General features: G+C 35.4%; 1 protein-coding gene across 1 annotated transcript in view; it reads left to right on the forward strand.

Moving 5' to 3' along the window:
* Positions 1 to 7,111: 7,111 nt before the first annotated feature.
* WDR64 (WD repeat domain 64) overlaps positions 7,112 to 26,901 on the forward strand; it is a gene marked incomplete at both ends in the record, with an annotated part of 50,863 nt that continues 31,073 nt past the window's right edge. Inside the window, 9 exon segments of the mRNA XM_084283413.1 lie at positions 7,112 to 7,256; positions 13,838 to 13,905; positions 13,909 to 13,921; positions 14,483 to 14,586; positions 21,376 to 21,579; positions 22,925 to 23,086; positions 23,090 to 23,145; positions 23,652 to 23,786; positions 26,499 to 26,578. Coding sequence (XP_084139539.1) covers positions 7,112 to 7,256; positions 13,838 to 13,905; positions 13,909 to 13,921; positions 14,483 to 14,586; positions 21,376 to 21,579; positions 22,925 to 23,086; positions 23,090 to 23,145; positions 23,652 to 23,786; positions 26,499 to 26,578 — 967 coding nt within the window.

The following is a 26,901-nucleotide window of genomic DNA, read 5'->3' on the forward strand; positions in this document are numbered from 1 at the left end:
AAGTCTCACAATAATAATAAGACATGGCTGGGCTAAATTAATGATACACATTATTAAGAAAAAATCTCTATCCTCTACCCTTAAAAGAAAGTCTTATATTTAGTGTGTATCTTGTTTTTGCTGCACAAAATGAAAAGAGAAAAAATCTGGTGAGGCACAGGGTAGAAATTTAGTGAGGAAATAAATAAATTTTAGACAATGTACATCAGCAGATTCCATCATATACTCAGGGTTTCTAAGTAGTTTTCCAACTATAGCACCTGACAAAAGTACTCACTCTAGATGTCTTCTGGATTTCTAAAAAATAAGAAAAAACGAGTCCTGTATTATTACAAAAAAAAAAAAAAAATGTCCTTGCAAATCCCTAGGTGTTCCTAGATCACTTCTGCATTAGTTCTTTTAATGTGTTGTCCATTATGTACAAAGTACATGGAATGGTAGAATCCATTGGATGTAGATTTTCAGATGACCAGCATATATATGTGTAGATATACATGTATGCTTACATATGTATACGGAAAAAAATAAAAGCTAGCTATTAAAATAATGCTTCAAAATTAAAAAATTCATAGTTATCTGGGACTGACTTTAGAAGTTCTCTGACATGGCTGTATTTAGACATTGAAGTGTTTCAGGACATCAGAGCATTGAGTGTCAGTCACATTAGAGGTGAAGAATGAAGCAGAGTGCTCTCTAACCTTGTGTAGGAGTAGAAATAAAAACCCTGTCATATTGACCATGACTCCTAGTCTTCACTGTATGATCAAAAATGTCAGTGAGATATTTTCAAAAAGTGAGAACACTGGGTGGTGGAAGACAAGTGTTTTAAGCAACTTGAGACATCTTTAATTTCCCATTTGTTCATTACCTTATATTTTGCTTTCACTCATTTTCTCTATTATCATTATTATTATTATTATTTCTGTTCTCTATTTTCTCTATTATTTCTTCTTTATTTTCTGCTAGCTTTCTTCTGCTTTCAATTCACAGGCTGTTTCCCATCTTTTGTGACAAGCAGTGTGAGAAGAGAGGCTTTTGTCCATACTCAATACATTTGTTTCAGGAATCAAATGTGCTGGGATTTTGTTTCTTGTTTTGAACTCTAAAACTTATTATTTCAAAGGGTATGTTAGACAGCTAGACTGCAGTTTCTGAAAGAAACTAAGTAAATAACCAGTCTTCAGCTTTTTAATTAGGATTTTGACAGCCTTCTGCTGGTATTTGATTTCTTATATATTCTCTTTGCCATTCTTTAGCTTTAAAGGCAGATAAAAACCAAATGATTATTCACTGCATCTATATATAGCTGCAACACGTATCTACAGCACAAGGAAGAGTTTATGGACAGACAGGTTTGTGGGGATATTTATTTATTCATTTATTTTTGTGGCTGAGCTTGATCTAGACCACAATCAGAGACTGAACCCAAGTATCCTACATGCCAGAGCCCAGAGCCTCTTTAAGGACAACTCAGGTCATTTTAGAGCTATTGTGTTTTCTTTTGGACTGTCATTTTACTTGGTGACGATCTGTCTTTAAGTTAGACTATCGGAAAAGACGACTGGCAACCTGGTAGCAGGCAGGGAATAAGATCTATCACTTTTTGCTGGTTTGTCTTCTGCAGTAGCTTAGGGTTATCTGTTTTGAACTGGCAAGGTACATGGTTAGAATTTTAAAACTAGCATACAGTTTCATAGACTTCTGGTAGTTCTTGAGATACAAATTGAAAATGATTGATTTTTCTAACAGGCTGCCAATCCAGCAATGAGATGGCTGTAGCTGTTCTTTGTGCCTGCTGTACAAAGTATCATTAACTTTGTACTGATCTGAGAATTTACCAATCGAGAGCAATGTGATCGCATAGTAAGAACGGGAGAGTTGGGAAGTTCGACTTCTGAATGTGTTACCTCTACCATATTCCACATCCAATGCTTTTCACAGTATCAGTAAGGGAGACAGGAAAGAAAATGCTTTTTATTCATTTAATGCTACTGTAAACTTACTAATGCAAGGACTTCCTGTTACTCATCAATTTAATATTGAATTTGTCTCTTAGACTTAGCTTATCTTCTAAAGTAGTTCCTCTCTTCTTTACTTTTGTTTGTCAGTCTATTCAGTCATCACATCTTATTTGAAAATTGTGCTGTACATTTTTTGGAGTTTAAGCATTGAAGACAGCAGAATTAGCTGGTACTGAAAACAATGGTACTTTATTTGGGATTTCCATGTATTTAGATTGTGCTGTATAACAAGAAATCCCTTGGTTGCAAGAGAACAAAATATAGTTTTCTGTTCTTAACCTTTCCATCCTGTTAATTGAGAAATGAGAATATAATGTCATGTCATACAAGCTTAGATGACGCAGAATGGAGAAATTAGTCAATAGGACACACTGCATAACAAGGGTTCAGCTTGAAGCTCCATAAGGAATACACCATAGCTCTAGCCAAGATACAGTATCCAACAAACCACAAAGTGTCTTGACACACTAGTGAAACATTTTCCTTTATAATGGCTGGAGAATTACTGTAGGAACTAGCAAAAATGCATCTTCAAGCTATCCCTCCCTTTACCAGGAGTCAGTGCTGCTTTCCTCTGCACAACTCTCTTCCTTATTATAAACAAAAGATGTACTCACTGTGGTTGAGCAGGAATACCTAGCAACTTTTGTCCTCTTCCCAGTGGAAAAGATCACTGCTGTTCGCATGATTTTTTCCAAGTGAGTGTGATGAGTATGGTCTTTCTCTGTTTTTGAAGAAGTGGTTTTGTTATTCTTGAAACATGGCTGATCACTGTCAATCCTTTAGGTAGACACAAAACATATACAATACAATTCCTCCTTTCCTTTCAACCACAGAATATCCACAAAGCAGAAATTCCACGTGCAGCAATTCAAGCAAGCCTTGAGCAATGAGCTTGTCATCCACCTTGGATTAAGTAATAGAAAAGCTGATGTGGAGATAAATAACTAAAGAACAATACAAAGAAATTGATCAATATAATCTAGTAAAAAGTGGATCTAATGAATAGACTGAAGTTCATTGTTTGAACAAAGTGCCAATTTGCATAATGTTGTATTGCATAGCAACGTGGTTTCAGCATTATTTTTTTTAAGAAACTGAAAAGCTGAAAAATGCAGAAAAGAATCACAAACATTATTTTGAGACCTGAAGGAAAATGTTGGAGTAGGAGGTACAGAATTCAATGTATTTTAATTAACGAGAAAAATGGAGAAATAAAATCAGGTATAAGGGCTGTAGTAGGAGAATATACCAACTATTTCTCTAAATCACTGAAGACTTTACAAAAACTGTCTAGTGGAAGCTGAAGCCACACAAATTCAAATGAGAGTTTTAAGGTTTAACAGTATGAGCAATTAACCTTTGGAACAAACATGATGGATTCTCCATGTCTTGGTGTCCACTGGATACCTTTCTGCAAGTTACGCTCTAGAAGAACATTGTTGGGATAATTATAATGATAAATGGCTGATATTTAAAGATCTGTGATACAGGGGGAGTGAAAGTAGAAGATCTAATCATCCCTTCTGGATTTAAATGTTATGAATTCATGCTGCCTTCCTTAAATTCGGAAGCAAGAATGTTAATTAAGGTCAACGGATATTTTGGCCTGCCTATTCTAATCAGATTTTCTCATCCAAAAAATCAATCATCTGCTCAGTAAAGCAGTTACATCTTCACTGGTATTAAGAAAAAAAAATCTAGGATTTATCTAGGATTTTGTAAATTACCTTGATGAGGGGAATAAAAAGAGGAACAACTTTTCTCACTTCTTACAAATTTGTGTTTTGTTTTTTTTTTTCTTTTTGAATGACAGAACATACCAGTTTTTATTCATTATCACTAATGTGTTTCTCTGAAGTACCTTGGAATTTTGTTGATCATGAAAATATGTAATTGCATTAATGAATGTGAATTAGATCAACGAACAAATGTAAAATTTGCTTAAGCATGGCAAATGCCATGAACAATTTTTCTCACCTTCAATTATAGTTCATTTATATTTGTTATGCCAATGACATTCCTGTAAATCTATAGTGGATGTGGGAGTAGTGTGATAATCAGAGACATGGCAGAATTTAATGTCAGCAGAGTGTAGTGTTGTAAAAGGGGCTGTGGATATTGCACACATGTTAAAATGTGGACATTAATTACAGGAATTTGTAATACTTTAAAACAAGTAATTCTGGGTTGGGATGTTGTTCCTGTTTTTCAGGCAAACTTTAACAACCTGATAAAGTTAACAAGACAGAAATGTTCATCCGACTTGGAATTAGTACATACTGCCTTCACTTGACAAAGTTAGAAATGGTAAGCCTCTACAATTTACAAAATGTTATCAAGCATAAGGAGTCAGATTCACTAAAAGTTCACAGAGACAGTTGATCATCTGTAATGCAGAACCCTAAGCAAGATAACTAGCTTCCATATGCACAGAACCTACAATTATAACAAGATCCAAAGTAATTAACATACTAATTATTGGTATCTAAAGACTTTTTTTTTTTAACTGCCTATTCAATAGATAGTTACTATTCTCTGAGGAAAGCTTCTAACACCATTCCTTTTACTTCATTCTGAACCATTCTTATAAGACAGCTGTTTATATCATTACTTTCTAAAGACTGAATGAAGCTTGATTCTTTGGAATATTCCCACAAGAAGTGGTACTCATCCTTTATTCAGTAGTCACTGTGATACTTGTTCAGGAGACAAGATTTAGATTTGATTCTCTTTCAGCCAGAGGAAAAATAAATTAACTTTTCCAGCACTCCAGGAGGATACCCTAGGGTTCCACTATTCAGTAAAGAATTTAAGATGTGGTGGGATGGAAAGACAATGCAAATATAACACAGGTTTTGGTGCTTTCACAATGATTTTGATTGGTCAGTGAGTGCTCTGGGCTGTCACTTTTCAAAGTGGTAGCTGCAATTTTGTTTTCTGAACAGTCACATCCTGCTTTTAAGTTGCCTGGACAACTACAAACAGACAGAAGTTCTTGGGTCATTGAGAAGGAATATCTGACTTTAAGGTCCTGACTGAACCTAGGCACAAGTTAAATGTGGACATGTGGATCCTTTTCAAAACAGGGATCATCTAGTAAATATTGCTGAATTTTGGCCAGACACATACTAATACCCAGCACTTAATCTCAGTGATCATTATTTGTATGTTAGGAGAAAGAAAGAAACAATAACTTAACTGGAAGTTAAGGAAGGAGATAAGAGGGGTGATTGGAGAAAAAAAATAAATAGATAGTGCTCAATGAAGACTTTAAAGAATTTTACAATATAGGAAAATCATCAGGAAATAAACACTGAAGATATGTAGTACCCAAGAGCAGTGAGAATAGGAAAGGATAACAAGCCAAAGGTTAGAAGCAGGGTTGAGTTTTCACTCGTATGGGTGCAGTACCATGGCACCTAAGCAAGGCAAGCAGAGCAGCTCTGTTGGTAGCAACCACAATCAACAAACAGTCCAGAACAGTGCAGTGACGAGACAGGGCCAAGATCAAGTTGGCAAGCACCATTAACAAACCGGGCTCAGTTGGAAGAAACCTACTTGCAGCATAGCTAAGTAAGGGCTTAAATAAAGCTCATAAGCCAAAGGGCAGTGAGAGGTCCCAGGTGAGGCCGTTCAGTCAGGTAAGGCCCATTGAGGGATGCAGGGTGCTGACAGGTAACAAGATTCTCAACTAACACAAGAGTAATGGGTGTGTTGCCCTTTGTAAATACATGTAGCACTAAATCTGAAATGGTGACACTGGTAGATGGATTGGCTTAGACTGGGTAGTTTTTTCCCCCTTGTGTGTTGCACAGAAAAAATAAAAACATAAAAAAATATTTATGGAAGGCATTGTTCTGCTTTGCATTTTCCAGGAGCTTTTCCAATGTACAAAGTAATCTAACAAAACTGATAGGAGACAGTAAACAAAAGTACGTGTAGCTTCTCACAAGCAGAGGAAGTTAGTGTAGATGGCTCTAAGAGCTTAAGGAAGAGGAAATTGGACGGCTGAAAATACTAAAACTCCACCAGTCCATCAAGGGATTTCTTGCAATCTTAATCATAATGGCATATGCAATAAATAAATAAATAAATAAAGGTTTCCTGCAGAGTAATTGGGTTTCAGGATAGATCCATTGGAAGTCCTATTTTACTGAGTAGGGATTTTTAATATAATAAAACCAATGACAAAGCATATATTGAAGAAATGGAGAGAGATGTACTAACGAAGCAAATATTTAATGTCACTCCCAAGTACCAGCTGTCAAAAAATGCTTTTCTAGTTCTTTTCAACTTGAGTTGTCCTCCTTGTATTACATTAATAATTTCAAAACATAACATCCCTGATAAAATGCTTTTATTACTGGAAAACCAGGCACCCCCACCTAATTGAGGTACCTGGCCAGACCTTACAAAGAGTAGAACATGCCAGAATATCACCAGACTTCTCTCAGTTCTCCTATCACCAAGCAAATATAAAAGGAGAGCTGGCTCCATCATTCTTCACCAAATAATGTGTGGATCCAAGGAACTCCACAACAGCGGCTGTTCCTAACTGCAAGAGTTGGTGTGCAGCTTTTGGCAAAGTCTTGAAGATAGTCCAAAGCATAGAAAGGTGTTATAATCTTCCTTCCTTCTCACTCAGTACAAAATTATGAAAGATAGTATGAACTTGCAACAGCTAGTTTCAGAGGTATATTCTTACCAGAGAATGACATCTTCTATAGCTAAGTCATTGCCAGCTGTAGCAGAACTGAACCCTTATGAGATCCTTACCTGGCTCTTGAGGTGAGAAAGATCAAGCATGTTCAGTAACCAATTGCACCAGACTCCAGGAACTAATCTCACTTGCCAGGTTATTACTAGTAAGTGACACAGGGTTGCTCAGTGAGTAGAATTCTGTGATGTAATGGGAGGTTGTGACACCAACAGTTCGCTAGCATGTTTGCCATCTTGAGATGCTAAACCAGCGTCACCTCTTTCTTGTTATATATTCCGGTCATGCAGTGACATCTCATATGAACTCATGTGAACCACACTGTAAGAAGAGTCCTTCTTTCTACATTGTTGCCTTCTCTTAATAAAGGATGTCTGAAAAGGATTGTGATAACGAGAGTTGCTCTGCTCTTAACGTGCCAGATTTCAAGAATGCTTTGAAGGAGTTCCAGAAACTAGTTGAAAAAACAGTAGCACAGAAGACAGAGGAAAGATTAGGCTTGTATATTAAAGATGGTAAGAGGCTCTTTCTGATTAAATAAGTGTAATTTTCTTATTGAGAATATGTGTCAGCAACAAAACAGTAGAAAAGACATCAAATTAATGTTCAAACCGTGACTTCTTGACTGTTACAGGAAACAGGTAGATTGCTCTGGGAGAGTACTTTTCACCTCCTTGTAGGACTTTTGGACAAATTACAATGCCGTGGTAGTTGTTCACAAAGTATAATTGGCAGAGTTGCCACATCTGCAAGTCATCATTTCTGTGATGTTTCTTGTGATCTGTTAAAGCACAAAAATGATGAATTATGTAAATACGATTTCTTGATGGTAAATAATCAGGGCAAAGGTTTGCTTTTTTCAATTCTAGTGGCTATTATTGCATGAAAGGATAAACTTTATCCCAGCACACCTTGCAGGTTCATTTCAACAAACCAGAATTGTGTTATTGAAGTAAGGGAAGACAAGAAGAGCTGAGAATTTTTCAGATATTCTTTCATCTGTTTCCTGTCATGTGTTGCAAATCATGTGGTTTTAAAAAGTAAGACCGAACTTTTTTTTTTTTTTCAAAATGCTTTAATGAATACAGTGTGAGAAGATGTGATCTCCACTTTTTTGATTTTAAAGGAGAAATAGAACAGGAGGTAGAGGACAGAAGCTGTAACATGAGTCCTTTGTCTCTCTATGTCACAACAAGAGCAGTCTCATTATTATTTATTCTGGCCATTGTTCAGTTGCTAAAAAAAAAAAAAAAAAAAAAAAAAAAAAAGAACTTGGAATATAGATGTGCCTTTGAAGTTAAAAATTAGATAAAATGTATTCTGTGTGTTGATCTAGGCAAAAACAAAATTGAAAGACTGTCTTGGAGTACCTCGTTTGTGGCTTCGTTATCCTGTTCAAGAAGTGATGTTTAATTTCAACAAGCTGAGAAAGAGGCTCCATGTTTATTTTTACTCTATTAGTAAACAGTTTAGAAACCTGTACTTACTTGTTGTTTAAATGCAAGATTCCAGGGAAGACATTTGAAGACAGGAGGGTAAATCTATCTTTCTGAATTTCTCTTGTGAAATATGAGTGGTAATACCTATTCTGTAACCTGATGCACTTTTATCAATGACTTGAGAGATAAAGGAGGTAACACTAATTTAGCTCTAATTTAGCTTGTGTTATTCTGTGTGCTATGCTATTATTAACTTTAGTCTAAGTAAGAAAAATCCTATTCTCCTAGTACCAAAACCTGGTATGTGAAATTTGAGCATCAGAAGATCTGTGTTCGGTGGAAGTAGAAGTTGTAAATATGAAAAAAATTCCCAAAGCTACCCCTAACCTATTTCACTACAGTAGGGGCTTGCTATTTCAGGCCATTATGTCAGTGAAGGTTTAAGTATGGCAGAGCTTTGCTGACCTCTGCCTTTTCCCCCATTTTGATGAGTTTAAACAACTGAGTATTTTGCAAATGACAGTATTGTCTCTACGAGTTTTTAGCTAAGAGATTCCCTGAACTGGATTTTCTGCTGACTATCTCTGGCTAATTTCAGACTTCTAAATATGTTGTATAAAACAGCTTAACACACGGGAGAATCCAAACTGCTAATTCTAGCAGATTTTTAAGAGCAATATTTGTTCGTACTGTGCTGGTTACAGCATCAGTTCTAGTATTAGTAAAAATAATAATAATAATAATTGGAATTAAATTAATAAAGCCTGTGTAAATTACATTTTCATTTGTAGGTGAATTACTTTTTTTTCCTACAATGATGTTCCTGTTTAGTACATCATCAGCTGAGCTTGCAAATCTAAATTCTTAATCTTTATGCTACATTGGTTATGTGAGTTTGAGGAAGTTGGCCTCAGTTCTCTCTAAGATTCTTGAACCTATTATGTTGATGCACATGAATGCGTGATGAAGAATGACCTAACTAAATAAAAACATTTTTCCTGTTTGCTTTGTAAAAGAGCACTGAGCTGTCTACCAGAACTTCTTATCCTCAAGCAAAGTTTGATATTCTAGATTCCTGACAAGGCAGCAGGATTTGGATCATAGAGCCTGAGGGTAGAAATCAATATGTGTAGGTCTTCTGAACTACTTCACTGATAAGCATTAGCCTCAGGCATCTTGACAAAATGCAAATATCATATGACTACAGTATTCAATTTGTGCCCTGAGGGTAAGTCTATCTTTATCAAGACCATCTTTCCTCTCCTTCTTCTCCCAGAGATAGATCTGCCCCTTACTTTTGATTGGAAGCTTTAGAGCTATGCCACCATTTTAGTAGATTTTTTTGTAACCGGAAAATTATTGAAGTCTGTAAGTGAGTGAGATAATCCATTTTTCTTTTTCTAATAGTGGTAAATAGCAAATCCTGGCAAAAAGAATGTAATAATTAGTTAAGTAGATCTGGTTTACCTCTCTTAGTTTCTGACAGCATATACCAGCTTAAGCATTTTCTGCAGCAGATTTGCTGATGCAATCTATGCTTAGTATCTCTTGATGGACTTTTCATCTATCTGTCTGTAAATTAGTTCTGAATCCATCAAAAAAGGATGCTTCCATAGCATCCACATTTTTATATATTTTATGAAAAATACTTTGTCTCGTTTCTTTTAAATGTGGTGGCCTACTTTTCAAAGTGTTCTGAGAAATTATGAATGCTTGCTCTAGTGAAGTATCTTTTAATAAGATGTTTATCATGGATAGTGTTTCAAGCAACTGTTGTACAAAACCAAATTATTTTTACATTGTTAGATCCAATCTGTATCAAGAGCATCCATGATCAAATGCTTAGATCTTTATTTTATGCCTGAAGATGGGTGGTTGGGGGACATAAATTCCAGCACACAGTAACTATGCTGTAACAGCATAGGTGACAAGTCCTTGCTGGTCTTAAAGCCAGGAGGCAAGGTATTACTGAGTGATTAATTCTTTAGCATATTTCCATTTTACATTACCGTGGAACATCACATTATTTATGTGAATGTTGAAGATAACCAACACCTGTTCTTTGCATTTTATTAACAACTGCTATCAAGTAGTTTCCTAACACCATCCTGAAAACAACATGTTTGGTCTTTTCTGTTTAATAAGCTTCTTTATGAGAAGATTTCTGGTTAACACCTCTCTTAAAATTGTTATTTCTTGCAATGTCACCTAACTCACAAACTTTGTTTATGTCAGGGATTAAAAATTTTCTTCAACGAGGGCCTGAGGGAAATTTAGTAAATCATTGTCTGTAGAGGACATCAGATATCATGTAACTGCCTTCTAGTGAATTTGACTGTAAGGTCTCTTTATCAGACAAAACTTCAGGCCACATCCATTTCCTTTCTTACTAATTCACCTTGTGAGATGTAAATTTGAAATCTTTTTCTTTGCATGTCATACTTGCATGTCACCCTTCTTCCTTACTTCCTCACTAAACATGAGAGGATAGTTAAAGATGCAGTCCTGGCTTTGCTCAGTATTTCTTTGAAACTCACTAAAAAATTACAGATTTGCTGGCACAAGTTGTACAAGCTGAGTTCTTGAAATAGCCAGCTGCCATCAGACATGAGGTAATGTTTCATTACAGCCCTAGTGAAATTCTCACATGACTCAGCATCCTCTACTTCATTTCAAACTCCTTGCTTCTTGTATGGGAGAGAAGAGTGAGGTGACAATCTCTTGTGTAGAGGTGACAAGCTAGATACATATACTATAGAGTATGATATGCTCTATGGGCACAAAGTGGAGACCAGTTGAGAAAACTACTTCTGAATTCATGCTGACTGTCAGGTTGAGCCAACCCTTTGTTTAGGAAAGCCGAGCAGTAGCAAATTATGTTCAGGCCCTCTACCTAATAAGATAACTGAAGAAAGATCTGTTCGTTTACTAGAGTAGTGTCTTTTACTGCAGATTCTTACCTGAGTTTCCAGTACAGTCAGGCTAATTACCTAGGTTACATAATTGTTTTTAATTCCTGAAGCCATTGGCTAAATTGATGATATGCTTAAATAATGTTGTAGAAGATATTCAGAAAAAGGAGGGAAATATGATTCGAGGTACAGAATTTTTAGCATATTAAGCACAAGAATTGGTAGCAACTGATGCACTCAGCATCAGCATTAATGAAGGAACTAAAGAACCAGAGAAACCTGGAAAAGTCATAGAAAGTTTCTTCATTAGCCAAACCATGTTTAAGATAGCAAAAGGATCAACATTAATTGGTCTCCTTCAATAAAAGGTCTCCTTCAAGCTCTAATCTTTTTAACTTCTTGACATTTAAAGATTTGCATATTCACTTACTGGTAAGGACAATAGATTTTTTTTTCTTCCACCCACATTTGTAGCCCCTCCTCTTTTTAAATTTACTTTTCTGAAGTTTACTCTATTTAACACTTGAACAGCCTAAGTCCCTTTTCTTTTCTCATCCTCCTTAGGCTTGTCTTTCAAGTGAAACTTTTTCAGGAAAAAAAAAAGAAGACAATTTCTGTCTTGCATGATTAAAGAACTATTGAAATAGTAATTGGCCTTTTAAGAGACTGGAAACTATTCTGGGTATTCTACTTGAAACTGGCTGTTGTTTTAGAGAGACAGTGAAATAGATATGTCTCCCTTAATTGATACATTCATTCTTATATTTTTCATTAACCTACTAGTTATGTTAGACAACTCACATTTATAATCTGCAATTTGGACATACTATTAATTATCCCCTGTGAAAAATGGAAGTAGCTTCCTTTTTATCACTTAATTTTTCAAATGAATCATCAATAATGGTTACTTTCTGTAACATTCTAAACAGCCATTGTGTCTTCTGCCATCTATGCTCCAGAACTCAATTTTTTTCTACGAGGACTATATTTCATCCCTGTTCTCCTGAATTCCCCTGCTGCTTTTGTTACTGCTGAGCATTTCATATATATTGAAAGTCAAGGAAGAGGCATACACGTCACTTTGTTCCTTTGATACTTCTTGTTTTATCATCTCTGTCTCTCTCTTCCTTCCCAGAACTCTGTCCCTGACCCTTTGTTCCTCTTTTCCTGCTCTCACAAATACAAAATTTCCTTCTCCATAACTGGCTTCTCTTTAGCTTGACAAAATCTGCAGGATGTGTTCCTGTGACCTAAAAGATCATGGAGTGTGACTGTTTCTACTCCTTTATCTTTTTGATGTTTCTCTTTTTCAAGTACTTCCATTTTCAAGGGTGTCCTAAGTTCCCTGAACTCCATAACAACATGCCCATACTCAAATAACACTTTTTTATATAAAAAAAAAAAAGTGTAATTTAAAATTTTCTCTTTAATCTCATTAGAGTGCACTTTTAGTCATTTACTGTCTCCAAAATTTAGAAGACCTAGGTGGCCTAACAGGTGTCATTTATCAGTTGTCAGCTGATTTGAAAAACTGACCTCTGCATTCCAAAGGTAGCTGACACTTTGAAAGTTCCATTTTTAGTGGCAATAATGAACGATATGTAAATTGTATTTTGCATCATATTTTATGCTCTTTGTCAGCCTCTGGTATTGGATGGGGTTTATTGGGATCCCTTTCTCCATGTCAGCAGAAGCTATTTTTGCTGCTGTAAGGGATTTCTAAGATGTACTTTCTTTGGGCAGTGTTCTGCCTGCTGGGCAGTGACAGTGGACTCAGCAGTGACCTGATACAAGGTTATCATTTAAAAAAGGTTATCATTTAAAAAAAAACCTACTCCCACTAAAAAAATATTCCCTGGAAAGGTGGAGGGCTTGTTCTCCTTTGCCTGAAAAAAAAATAGGAATATTTGCTTAAAAAAAAATGGCACTCCTATCTTTCAAGAAGGCTGAGAGGAAGGATCAAGGGAACTACAGGATGATTAGCCTCACCTTAATCTCTGGTAAAGATGATAGAGCAACTAATTCTGGAAAACATTTCAAAACACATAAAGGACAAGAAGGTGACTGGGAGTAGTCAGCATTGGTTTACAAAGGGGAAATCATAGAAATCATGCTTAACCAACCTGATGGCCTTCTACAGTGACATGACTATCTATAAGGGGAGAGCAGCAAATGACATTTACTTTGACTTTAGTAAGGCTTTTGACATTGTCTTCTATAACATATTCTTAGACACGCTAGCAAAGTGTGGGTTAGTTCAGTGGGTAGTGAGGCAGAAAGAATACTGGATGAACCCCTCAGCTGCAGAAAAAACAGCTGAAGGCAAGTCAGTAGCGGTGTATGCCAGGGGTCAATACTGGGGCCAATACTATTTAATATCTTAAGACATGACATGGATGATGGGAGTTCCAGTTGTGTGCCTGTTGCAGAGTTGCATTCAGACATGAATCTAAAATTCAGATTTCTGTTTGGGTACAAGATGGAAAAATAAGGTGATGTCACAAGAAACTAAAAGGAGAAATTTTAGAGGCATAATAGACAGTGATTTGTGATGGATAATTGTGTACATGGTAAGGAGGAAGCTACGAATTGAAACATGAAGACTAACATTGTATAAGAATATGCACAATATTTTTGTTGAAAGTTGTATGTCTGAATTGCTCAGAGAAGAAAAAAGGGATCTCTGTTTTATAACATGAAAAATGTTGAACCAGAAAAGAGTGCAAAATTTTGTCTATTTCATAGGAGAAAGTGGTGCCGTGTCTTCCCATGTTCAAGAAGAAAACATGGTTTTCCTTGTATCTGAAAAACAGTAGATTACTCATCCAGGTGACCTATTTCATCTTGAGTTCAAAACAACAACAACAAAATCATTGTTCAGTGCTCTGTGTTGCACATTATTGAAATTACTGTTGTAAGATCTCATGGCTGCCTTTGTTTACTGTTCATGTTTCTTGTGTGTTCCAGAATTTATGTTTCTTAGTAAACTGCCTCAATATACTGCTGCTGCCCTGCCCAGTTCTCTCACCATTTTCCTCAATTACTTTTAAATTACAACATTGTCTAAGTCAGACTATTTATTTATGCAGTTATTCTTTGCCTTTCCGTAGCTTTCAAAAAAAAAAAAAAAAAAAAAAAAAAAAAAAAAGAATAGGACTAGCATATCCATAATTCATTAATAATATTTTAAAATGTAACATGATTATTTAAATCAGGTATAGGATAATCTATGACATGATGTACTACTGTCTTTGAGTTGGTGCCAATATGTATTTCAGGAAGAGAGAATGTTCCTGGTTTTATGGTTTTATTTGTTTAGTATTATGTTTTCAAATGTATGTAGACTTTTCTGTGCCTGTGAGATGAAGAGTGATATTATGTCATTAACAGTTGTCAAGAGACAAGATGTGATTAAAAGCATAGTGAAGGTGCCCCATTTGGATTTCGCAGTAACACCCTCTCAGAAAGGAGTGATAACTATTTTTAACAACCAGGTAATTCTGACTCAAACTTTTCACTTTTCTGCTAGACACTGTATGCATGAACTGAGTGAGATGTGATCTAAAGTGCAAACTTACCCATAAAAAAAGCTAGATATCTTTTTTTTTTTTAATAAAGTTAACAATTTGCTATACTTTTAAGTACAGTGGGAAATATACATTGCTATTTTGAATTATAAACCTACACAAGAGTCCATAAAAGTTGATAGGAAGTAGAGATGGTTGTAAAACAAAATCCTAATAGAAGTCATTTTAATATAAAATAACCTGCTTTCCTTTTTCTAAAAAGTTTTATTTAATACAAAATATCCTATTGGAATTAACTTTTGCATATACAGTGGAAACCAGAGTATGAACAATTTGCTACAGCTACTGGGAATATTCAGAACAGAAAAACATTTTTCAGTCTGCAAAGAACAGTTACTCAATACAGCAAGGTCTTGAAGCTTGAAAGTCTTGAATTTTCTGGCAGTCTGCATGACACTGCTTCTCTCCCCTTGTCAGCAAGCCATAAGGAGATCTGTATCTTTTTAAGTAGAAGTTCAGGCTCAAGATATTGTTAAAATATATTTAGTAAGTGAGTCTCCCAGATAATACTACTATTTAAACATATATAATTCTAAATGTTGTGAGGTACATCACACATCTATGCTCATTGACACTTTACATTTGTACAACCTTAATACAACCAATTTATTAAAAGCTGTTTAAAACAATGCAGTAATTTTTTAAAGAATCAGTAAGATTTTCTAGAGGTTTCAGCTAGTTTCAGTTTATGACAGAAGTGTGTAAAGCAAGAACATACTCCTGTGGATGATTAAACAACAAAGCAATACTGTAGTTTTGGTAAATTCTAAACTAATTTATTTGAAAGCCTAATTCTTTGACCTCCAGAGCATTATCCCTCTTACGTACCTAGGAGAAATAACACAAAGTATAATGTTAAAAATAGATCTCTTCCCTACCCCCTACATCCCCATGCAGTTTTGAAGTTCAGAATTGCTGCTTCCTCATAGTCTGGACTGATGTCACTGACATCAGTGACTGCCATGTAAATAGTTTTCCATACAGCTGCTTAATGCAGTGAATTGGGGACCTCAAATTCCATTTACAAGACTGTACATTCTGAAAATGACTAAGGCATTACGATAGCAGTCAGTTACTCATGATATGAACTCTGATCTCAGTTGATATGAGCAAATGACCTTTGACTTCATTAAAATTGCTCTGATACATCTTGATACAAGCAAGAATAAAATCTTGCTCTTTAACAATGCAGTCACTTGAATCCTGTTATTAGAATATGACTTCATATCACAAAGCCAAATATAAAGTTAACAACTTTTACATCATTTTTCTTCACCCAAAGGCCAAAAATTTAAAGAGAACTGGCATTAAAGTCTCAGCTAGTGACTTGTTTTGGCTAGTCTAGTTTTGTAGCCTATCGGTAAGGAACTACAAAGATTTTTGCCCTGAAGTTGCTGCTTGGTGGGACTTGTGCTCTGGCTAGAGGGACAAAAATACGAGTTCATGAGCAGTTCACTGACAAATGTGGAGGCTTATTTTGGGTATATTTGTCGCATTTTTAAAGTAGAGGTGGTTACACGTGGTCTTCTTGGATACACATATATCCCACACAAGTACATGTACATGTGTTCCATGTACATGAATGAGTAATAGTTGGTCTGATATAACCAGTGAATCTAAACAATATGTATTTCAACTGTGCCACTTCTGAGATATTTGACTGCTAAGAAACATATATATGCAGGAAGAGACAGGGCCATATTCTATTCATTCACACTGACAGAAATTGATGTGCAAACAAGCTTTCCACAAGATCAATTTAGTGTTATTCTCTCTGCTCTTTGGAAAGCAAATACAACTTAACAATTTCCTTAATGATTGCTTTAAATCATTGGAATCATGTCAGTTGACAATCTAGATTTTTTATTTGATACTGGCTAGAAACTGAGAATAGTTTAAAACTGGAAAAAAAAAAAAAAAAAAAAAACAAATAGGAACAGGAAAAATAAAGAGATAGCAAACCATCACACAGCTTGTGAATGTGTTAAGCTTCAGTTAAATAAGAATTGATCAGATTTTTTACTAGAAAATAATTAGTATCAGTCATGTTAGATGACCAATACTAAATTATTACATTAAGAGTGCTAAATTTAGACAGTATACATCAAGATAGTTTTCAAGATCGTCTCCTGTTTCACCGGTAACAGTCTTCCATCATTCACCACATCAATTCCCAGTTAATCTAATTCTCTAAATGAGGGCTTGGAGGCTTTTCTAAACCCTGATTGCTGTGATAAGAAATCCTATGTTCTCTCACATATCTGCAGCTACTAGAAATTGAAGGGAAGGCAAAGAAATAATTACTTATTTGTAGGATAGAGTGTTCTTTATCTGAGGGCTAAGCATTGCTGTCCGCGACAGATATGGACCTAATACACTACAAAACCTGTATGCAGCACTGCATTATCAGACATCTCCTGCTTCCTCTAGAACATAAACCAGATAGGTACCCTCCTCAGGATCTCAAGCCTGGACACTGCCTCAGGCAGCACAGAAGAGTTGTATAGGTAGGCAGCTGGAAAAGTCTCTGTGTAGGCTCTAGTTTATGTTATTGTACATAAGGTCAAATCTGATACAGAGAGTGGATATGAAACAGTTGTTTAACCGTTCTGTTAAATTCTGCTCAAAGACTGTCCATGATGACTCTGGGCACCATGCCTTTATGGGAAGAAGGAGTTTGATCTCAGCTTCTCCATTTCCAAACTGAGGAATTGCTGGGATGGGAATGAGGCACTACTGATTTATTACTGATAATGGACACAGGCAAGAGGAGGTAAAAAAGCAGCTATGGATGTTTTAGGAAGGAATGATTAAACCTGATTTTGAAAACTGAGTGTTAGTTTGGTTAGAGGACAAAGAAGGTGGCCCTGTCTTTGCTGTATGGTTGTGTGGGATATGCCTACCTCCCTGTGACTTTAGTTTTCAAGGCACATGTTATGCTGTCTGCTAATAGTTAATTTTGTTGAAAGATGCTGTACCAATATGCATATTCCTATTTGCAATGTAAGGTTATATCTCTACCTGGTATTTTGCTGGCACTGTTTACAGAACACAATGTTTTAAGCTATTCTTTTCTTAACTTTGGAATTTTATATCCTTATCCTAAATTGCAGTGAAATAAAATTCTGGATTGATTTGAGAGAATAAATTCCACTTCCAAGGCAGTTGAAATGTATGATGTTACTAAATGTATTAACTTGGGTATTCTTTGAGAGATATATCTCTAGAATTTGGTTACGATTATTTTAATTATTTCAAAATAAGCTTATTAAAATTGAATGTTCTCATTTCAAAAACTTTTATCTAAACTATTATTAAAAATCAAATGCCATTTATCTTATGAGTGTAAGTCATCACCCACAGTGCACTTATTAAAGACACAGTGAACTATACTAGTAGAAGACCTCTAATGGTCTTATAAATGTTATAATATAGAACTATGAGAAAAACCTCGTGATTAATTTCTGAATAGCTAGCAAGAAAGCTGCCTTTGCCTTGCAGGGCTTTTATTTCTCATCTTCAGATCTGCAGAAATAAGTCCTTTCTTTTTTCACTGTAATTGTTGTACCATTTTCATCTGATTTTATGCCATCTTCAGTACCGGCATTAGCTAATTGATCAAGCTGTGTATTTGTATGCATCCTTATGCAAATGAAATAAGGCACTGAATTCAGAGATAAATTACTAGACTCCAAACCTTCCATCTATGGTGGCTAATGATTTGCAGAACAGTCCTTAGGTTCCTCTACCTTCTTCCATTAGTGTTCTCATTCTAAAGGTGTAACAGAACAGAGATTTAATCAGTGACTTGGCCCTGAGGATGTTGAGCTAAAAAGGCTGCAAAACACAGTAGTTCTAGGAATAAAATGGAGGAAATTGCAACCGTCAGAACTTTCCCAACATCATGACTGTATATACAGAACATGAGCTATGTGTACAGATCACTTATGATTTTGTTCCAAATATTTTATGGAGCACAGGTCACTTCAATCAAACCTGAGTTCATTCCTTGATGAGGTTATGTAGCTGAGTGAAAAGAGAAGAGGCATAAAGATAACACACTTAGAGCTGTACTGTATTTGACTTAGTACCGTATGACTTTCTGTTTTAAAATATGACCACTGCAAACAAAACACTAAAGTGCATGTTAAATCGATTAAGGACTGTCCAAATGACAGATGCCAAAAATATTATTCAGCATGGAAATATCATTAAATGGGAATATTGGTAGGGAACAAGTTGCTTCTCTTGAAGAATAGAAATGAAATGTCCTTTAAATATAACACAGAAAAGCATACACAGACCCAGTGGATGGAAGCTAGGGCCAGGCAAGCCAAAATCAGAAATTGTATTGGATATGAAAGAATGAAGATAGAGCCCTGAAGTGACAGAACAGAAGAAAGAAATAGCAAAACCTGGTGCAGCCGCTTGTATGTCAAGTTCTGTAGTGCTAAGGAGAAGCACTTAACACCTTAGCTCTAAAGCTGGAATTAGGCAGCACGTTTTGCTGGTAGTCTGTGGCGAACCTTTCTCTTCAATCAGCCACTTCTCAGTGTATCAAGCTGATCTGTTGTTAGTTTGCTCATTGCTCTCTTCAGAATTTCATACTACTAATTTCTGAGCAGTCTCAAGCCCTACTAGGAGTTTGTTTAGATTTCATTGTGGATCTTTAGGACAGAGCACCATGCTCTGCTATTTATTCAGCCTGTTCATTCTGAAGGCTAAGGTCTTAGAACACAGAACTAGCCTGGAAGGCAGTGTTGCCCAACTTGAACAGTCTCTCCTAATAAACTGTCTCTTCTAATAATAATAAATAAATAAATAAATAAATAAATAAATAAATAAATAAATAAATAAACAGTCTCTTCTAATAAAGTGGTGCAATAAACATCTTTTTTCCTACTTTTGCTACTGTATTATCAGATAAGACTGTGCCTACAAATAATGCAAAAGCAAAGAAGAGAATAAATCCAGAATATATTTTACTAATTCTTGCTTTTTCCTGGGTATAGAAATAGCATGCCATATGTTGCAACCTGATTATTTTTTTTTTAGATATAATTTTAGGCTGCCAGTCAGTAATTAGAAATATATATCTTCTGTAGAGGGAAGAATCTAACGAGATTCTTAGATTGACTTTTATCTTTTGTTCTAAGTAGTATACATGCCTTTTAAGAATTACAGAAAAAGTTTATTTAGGAATTTCAGCATAGAGTGAGCAGGGACATAGCAAAAATAAATGCACTCATAATGCCATCTTTTTCTGTCATCTTCAGAGAAGGATAAGTAGTACAAATATATCAACTAACAATAGCTATATTTAAGCTTTTACCAGAAAAACTCCTTCATAAATTCTTCTCCTAACTGCAGCTTCCCTGTCATGTATACTTTGTTATTTGCACAAAATCACATATCCGTCTTTGTTAATGATTTTTTTTTCTCATGAAAAGACATGCTTCCATGAATGCTGGAATTGTTGCCTGAAAAGTTGGTGAGAACTTTTCATGTCATTCCGTAAAATCTTTTTTCTTTTTCCTACTGGTTAATGTGTTGGGCTAGAAGGGACTCGTATGATGGTTATTCAGAAATGAAAGGAAAACTGTTAAGTCATCAGAGCTGAAATGCTTGAATTCTTTGAGCAGTCATTCATTGGCTTTCAACTCAGTAACCTCATTACGGTATTCTGAACTGTTCTTATGCCAAAACTGAAGCTGAGCAAAGATGTACTTATCCATTCAGGCTTCTGATGGACTCTTTTTTTTTTTTTTTTTTTTTTCTTTTTTAAGCCTAAGGTGTTGATGAGGCTTAATAAACAAATTGTCAAATCTGTAACTCAGATATATCACCACAGGCATAGCAGAAAGCACCTTATCATAGAATCATAGAATCATAGAATATCCTGAGTTGGAAGGGACCCTTAAGGATCATCAAGTCCAACTCTTGACACCGCACAGGTCTACCCAAAAGTTCAGACCATGTGCCTAAGTGCACAGTCCAATCTCTTCTTAAATTCAGACAGGCTCGGTGCAGTGACCACTTCCCTGGGGAGCCTGTTCCAGTGTGCAACTACCCTCTCTGTGAAGAACCCCCTCCTGATGTCAAGCCTAAATTTCCCCTGCCTCAGCTTAACCCCGTTCCCGCAGGTCCTGTCACTGGTGTTAATGGAGAAAAGGAGAAAAGGTCTCCTGCCTCTCGAACATGAATTGGTGCAGGCTGATCTGGGGTTGATCAAAGCATGGAGAAAAGAATAATGCAGTTTTAACTATGCTTCATGATATATTGGATATATTATGTAGGAGAGAATTTGCATGCAATATGCAGTATATTTTTCTGTTTTACTTTGTGAAAAATGGATGTGATGTATTTCGCTTGACATTATTAAACACAAAGAAATGCTTGATTTGCAAACTGTCTTGAAATATCTGCCTGGTCTAGTGAGAGTTGTCTCTGCCTGTGGCAGGGGGTTGGAATTATGTGATGAAATCCAAACCATTCTAGGATTTCAAGACGCCACTGTTTGACAACAGAGCCTACAAAGGAACTAGATTCCATGTGGTGGTGGTACATTAAATTAATGCAGAAGTAACATAAATATAAGTCTCTATAATAAACCATGGAATAAGACTTCTGAAATGCTCCTCTGCATCTGATATGAGTTAGTGATAACAGAGGTTGAACCTGGCAATTTCATTTAAGAGCTATTCTGGAGAATTCCCAGTCCCATTACCTGGGTTTGAATTTAGTGCTGAGTGTATGGAATTCATGCGGAGATGGTTTAAAATATGTATTTTAACAACAGACGAGATGACTGGATGTGATTTCCTAACTCAGATGGAATGTGTTGTGGCTTTAACTGAAAGGACAATCATTGTCTGGGACTATAAATCAAAAGGAAGTCAGGTAGTATGTTGGATCATGCAAATGTTAAAAAGGAGGTCTGAAAAAGATTACTCTTTGTTTTCAATGTACATTCATGTATCCTTTTGTCCGACGGGATGAAGGCATTAACTTTTGTCTTTGTAGGAACTCAGTTAAACAGTGGAATACTGAAGAAGGAATATCCTTCCACACCAAACAGGCTTTTAGACTGTCTTAAAAACTTGCAAGAAAGAGGAAAATATGGTCCTATGTTGCAGACAGACCACCAAAGCAGTTTAGTTTTCTGTGTATATCTGATGTGTATATGTTGACATTTATAACTGATGTATATGCATGTTTATCTTGAACTTTATTTAAAGAACAAAGGGACAAGTCTTCCAAAGGAATTCAGCATAGAGTCCCTTGAGGTAACTTCTTGATTTAAAGAAAACCTTTCTTCAAATACTACATTTTCAGGATTTTTCAAGAGTAAAAGCATCTTGATGTTGACAGCATATGTTCAAGCAGTTGAAGTCTTCTTGAATGCCTTATTACAAAATATAAGTTTTGCAAGGATTTCTAATCCATTTCTTATTTTTTTTCTTTAGTTCCAGGGTCTTTTCACAGCAGTTCTGAGTTAGCTGAGAAGATGAGATGAAGTAAAGTAAATATTTTTAGAATAAGATCGAGCCTTGGGATTTTTCATTTCTTCTCTTAATATTAAAAGGTCTGTTCCCAAGCTCAGCTAAGTCAATCTAAGTCATTCTGCCAATTCAATTGGACTCCTGGGAAGGAAGGCTCAAACACATATTCTCATAGAGCTTTCCTCCAGTCATTACATGAGTGAGATTTGAAACTGTCTTGGATGAATAGGAACAGTTCTCTTCTGAGATCCCAGGAATAATAACCAGACAGTCTGTATCTGTGTTATGTCTCTTTAGTGTTTCTGTGCTACACAGAGAACCACGAAGTGGTTAATTCCTATGGCGTATGAACCATTGCCAGTTTATGTTGGCAAGGATGCTTTAATCAAATAACAGATGGAGTCAGACAGTAGAACCAATAAACAGTATAATGTAGATGACCCAAAATCTCATTCCTGGGTCTTCTCAGTATAGCAAAATACCACAATGGCTTGCCACTGTATTCATTGCCACTGTCTCAATTCCTAAAAATTCAAAAGCCTGCCCATGTAAGTACACTTGATACTCTTAGGCTGTAGTAATAACTCCTAGGCTGTGTGTGCTATTGCTGCATTTTATGGTTTGAATAATTCTGTAAGTCAACCATTTCACATTTTCTTTTAGATGGCACCTTCTTTTCTGACAGGGAAGCCATTTAGGATTGTAGCAAATACATCATTCCAATTAACTACTGAATTTCACAGAATAATTGCTTTATCATCAAACCAATGGAAAATGGTTTGCTCTGTGTTTGCACGGTGACTATGTCAAATCACCTGGCTGATGATAATATCATAATGGGAGATGAAAAGGGAGATGATAAGGTTCACCTGCTTAAAGTGACCAGTGATCACTTCGGATTGAAGTAATGTAAAGGTGAAAAGGAGTCACAGATTCAGATTTTGGATTCCAAAAATTTTAACATGTAAGTTACTTATGATAAAATATTATCAGTCTGGCAATATTTGTTGAATTTGGGTGTTCTCTGGTCTGGGTGGAGGATTAGTTTCTATGCATAAATTAACCCCACCTGAAAAGAAAAAAAGAAAAAAAATGCAGGAAGTGTAATTTGCTTTTCATTGTGTGAAGAAAATACTGTAATTTTCAGGAGGAGATCGTACAGCAGCAAGGCAACAGAGCAAATGTCCAGGGAAGAATTCACAATTGCTTTTATCCAGACATAGGGACAGCCTTATTGTTCCTGATTAGATAGAAGCATAATTGCTGCTAGAGAAGTGCATGATTCAACTCTAACCTTAGTTCTGCTCTAAGATCTGCTTGCTTTTCAGCTGGAAGAGTGGTTCTGGATCTGGCCAGGATATTAAACACTAGCATTTATTGCACATAATCGCATTCACAAAACTATTCAGCCATGGGCATGTTACAGTAGATGCTATTATATCCTAATAACATCTCAATTTATATCCCTAATGTTAAACACAAACTACATGATGACTGGGTTGTGAAAGTTAAGTACACTTCTGACCTAAATTGTTTCGGATCCTGCTCCTCAGACAGTATTCATTCATTTGTTTTGGATGACATAAAGAGACTAGAGGATAGCTTGTATGTATATGACATCTTCCAAAAAATATATACTTCTTGCCTTAGAAGTTTGCATGAGATCTGTGCTATGCAAGATGCTGTCCTGTTGTATTGAAAGTATCTTTATCCAAAGCATTGATAATACAAATGAAAATACAACTATTAAAGTACTTGAATGTTTTTGTTTTCTAGCTTTTAATGTAGGACTGTCCTTATATGTTTATTATTTACCACCCCTAAAAATAAGTTACACTTGCAATATTATCTGCTTTAACTTCTCAGTAGGCAAATTTTAGTTATAAAATAGATTACTTTGTTACTTGTATATCATGTATCTATTCATTTGAACTTTATATCCAATATATATATATAATATATATATATATATATATATTCATGTGTTTCGTTTACAGTTTCGGTTTCACAAGTTCTGTTAAACCAACTAGCTTAAACCAAGAGAACAATGTATTCTGAGGGCTTCAAAGTGGATTTTGTTTGCAGCAGGAAAACAGCTGTGTCTCCCTTATTTGTGCCATATCATTCATATGATCCACCAGTCTTATTGCTGATTCCAAGCTGTCCCAGTTCGTGATTGTAGAAGAGTTTATAGTCCAGTTAGAAATAAATAATATAGGTAAACATAATTTGATGCAAAAAGGAACTATAAATTACATCTATATAGATTTTTTATTCAAATATCTCAAAGCATTGTAAACTTTAGATAAGGTTCAAAATTACTGTGAGGTATATCCAGAGATTAATAGATTTTTAAGGCTAGTGGCAACAATTATGATAATCTTCTATAACACAAGCCATATTTTTTAATGTTGTGTTCTTGCATCAATCCAATAACTTTAGGTTTTATGAATATTGTATATTTGTTGTGTTTGAGGAATGTGAAATATAAATTAATCATAGCTTGTTTAAGGTCATATACTATGTCAGAAAAGCTGGGAAGTCCTATTTGATTTTGCTAGAGTTTTGGAAAAACAGTTAATTTGAGGAGAAAGAAAACAGAGACTGGAGAATCAGAAGTATAGTCAAAAGAGTAAATGCTACAGCTATGCACTCCTTTTTATACAGAATGTTAACTGCAAATGTGTTGGTAGGTCTTTTTCAGTTAACACTGACTATAATTATGCTTGCAATCACAATAATTATCTTTCTTTAAGCAGTTTCATTCAGCAGCTAAATGAAATTATATTTAGTCAACTGAATAATTACATTGTTGAAATAGCCCATGCATCAAATCACATTGAAATGCCCTTTCCATAAGTAATTGTGGTTCAATTATATGATTTACTGGTGCTAACAAAATAAATTTCTGTAATTAAGTTTCCAGCAAGCAAATGTTATTGTTCTTGAAAAGGGATGCAATCTTGTCTCCTATATGTCTGTTAAGTTTTTTGGTGTCTGATGAATGGTTATAACCTTTTATTGTAAAGCATCTAAAAAGGGAGATGTGGCTGGGATCACAGAGTGCTTCTGTTACAAGGCCATGACTTGGACAGGACCTCACACTGCTAGAACCCCTTATTCACACTAATATTGGAAGAGAATCAAAACTATTCATTGAGGAACCAGTAGAGAGTTATACAGAAGTATTAAATTTAAGAATTAAAGGAGAAAAATGAGAAATTGTGAAGTCATCTGCCAGTCACAATTTTAAATCAAATACTTGCTGTTTTAAACTATTAAGAGAATACAGACTCCTCTGATAGGATTCTGAAAAGAAAGCTTTTCTTCCATTAGGTAATGGGGAGTGAACAACCTTTTACTTAGACCTGCCAAGAACAGGTTCCTTCGCTAATCCCAAAAGTTTCCAGAGTCTTTTGGCAAATTTACCACCATCCACAGTTATGGTTTGCAAGAGCCATGGTTACTCTCTAGCTCAGAATAAATCCAGACCTACCTGTCTGGATTTCAAAGAAAAAAATGTATCTTTGAATGAGTACTCATTTCAGTCTGTATAGCCCAACTACACTGACAGTCATAATTTCCTGGCATAAATGGGTGTTAAACATGTTGTTGCTGAATCCAAAATTCTAGAAAATACTTGCTCATTGGTAGTAAAGTATGAAACATGGAGAGAGAAGCAGAGGTTGTTCAAAGGATAGGCTAAGCTTTTGATGTAGGAAAAGGGTCACAGAATCAATCTCAGTCTGTGTTGGCTGTTTGAATGCCTGTGTTTCTTTTAGTAAACACAACAGAATAAATCTGTAAAAATGAGTTTTAGAAACTTGCAGTCTCTTCATGTTTTTACACAAAGTATGTAAAATAGTGACTATGTATTACACAATACTACTATACAGAAGCAGCACAAAACTAATTGCAGTTGGTTTATGCAAAATAGTAGCCACAATAGACCTCTATTGCTGAAACAGGCAAAGGCAGATGGTTTGATGTCTTTGTTCAGTGAGGAACTTTAAGCATGCAGGTGTATAACGGATTTCTTTAGCAACAGTTAACATTTTAGGATTCTGTTTGGAGCATGACTGGTAAAGAATTCAGCTGTTCAAATCAGAGATCTATTATTTTACTGGAAAGTGCACCTTGTCCCAGTTTTATTGATGTTACTATCTAAGTCAGTTACAAATCAATTTGCTTTTAACAAGATATTGTATACGTTATGCAAACATCTATTCTATATATTACAGAAGAGTAAAGTGGAATGACTGTAGACTGCATTTTCCTATACTCTTACCTGATTAACTGTTTTATTGATGATTACAGACCTGTAAAGGAATTTGCTGTCCCTAAAGGGGTGAATGCCTTCACATATTGTGGAAAAGCAAAAGTCATTGTCACTGGAGGTTAGTATTGGGCTTACGTTATGTATGAAGAGAGTAGGTTATCCAAGAGATCATTTTGTTGTGATTCTTTTCCCAATTCAATAAGATGAAATAAAAGCTGTATTGGTATCTTATGCATTTAAATAGAGACTTCTGTCTTAAATGGCAGGAAACAAATTCTCTTGCTTGTAATTGCTGGGATCAATGCTCTGAAGAGATAGATATTCCAACAGAAATCTAACAAGGGCTGTCTGTTTTTGATTCAAGAGTCTTGTCATTTATTTAATAGAATAGGATAAAGAGTAAGATGAACTACTCTAACTCACCTTTCCAACCCACAGTGG

The sequence above is a fragment of the Netta rufina genome, assembly GCF_964035555.1.
Source record: "Netta rufina genome assembly, chromosome: 3".
Classification (NCBI taxonomy): Eukaryota; Metazoa; Chordata; class Aves; order Anseriformes; family Anatidae; genus Netta; species Netta rufina.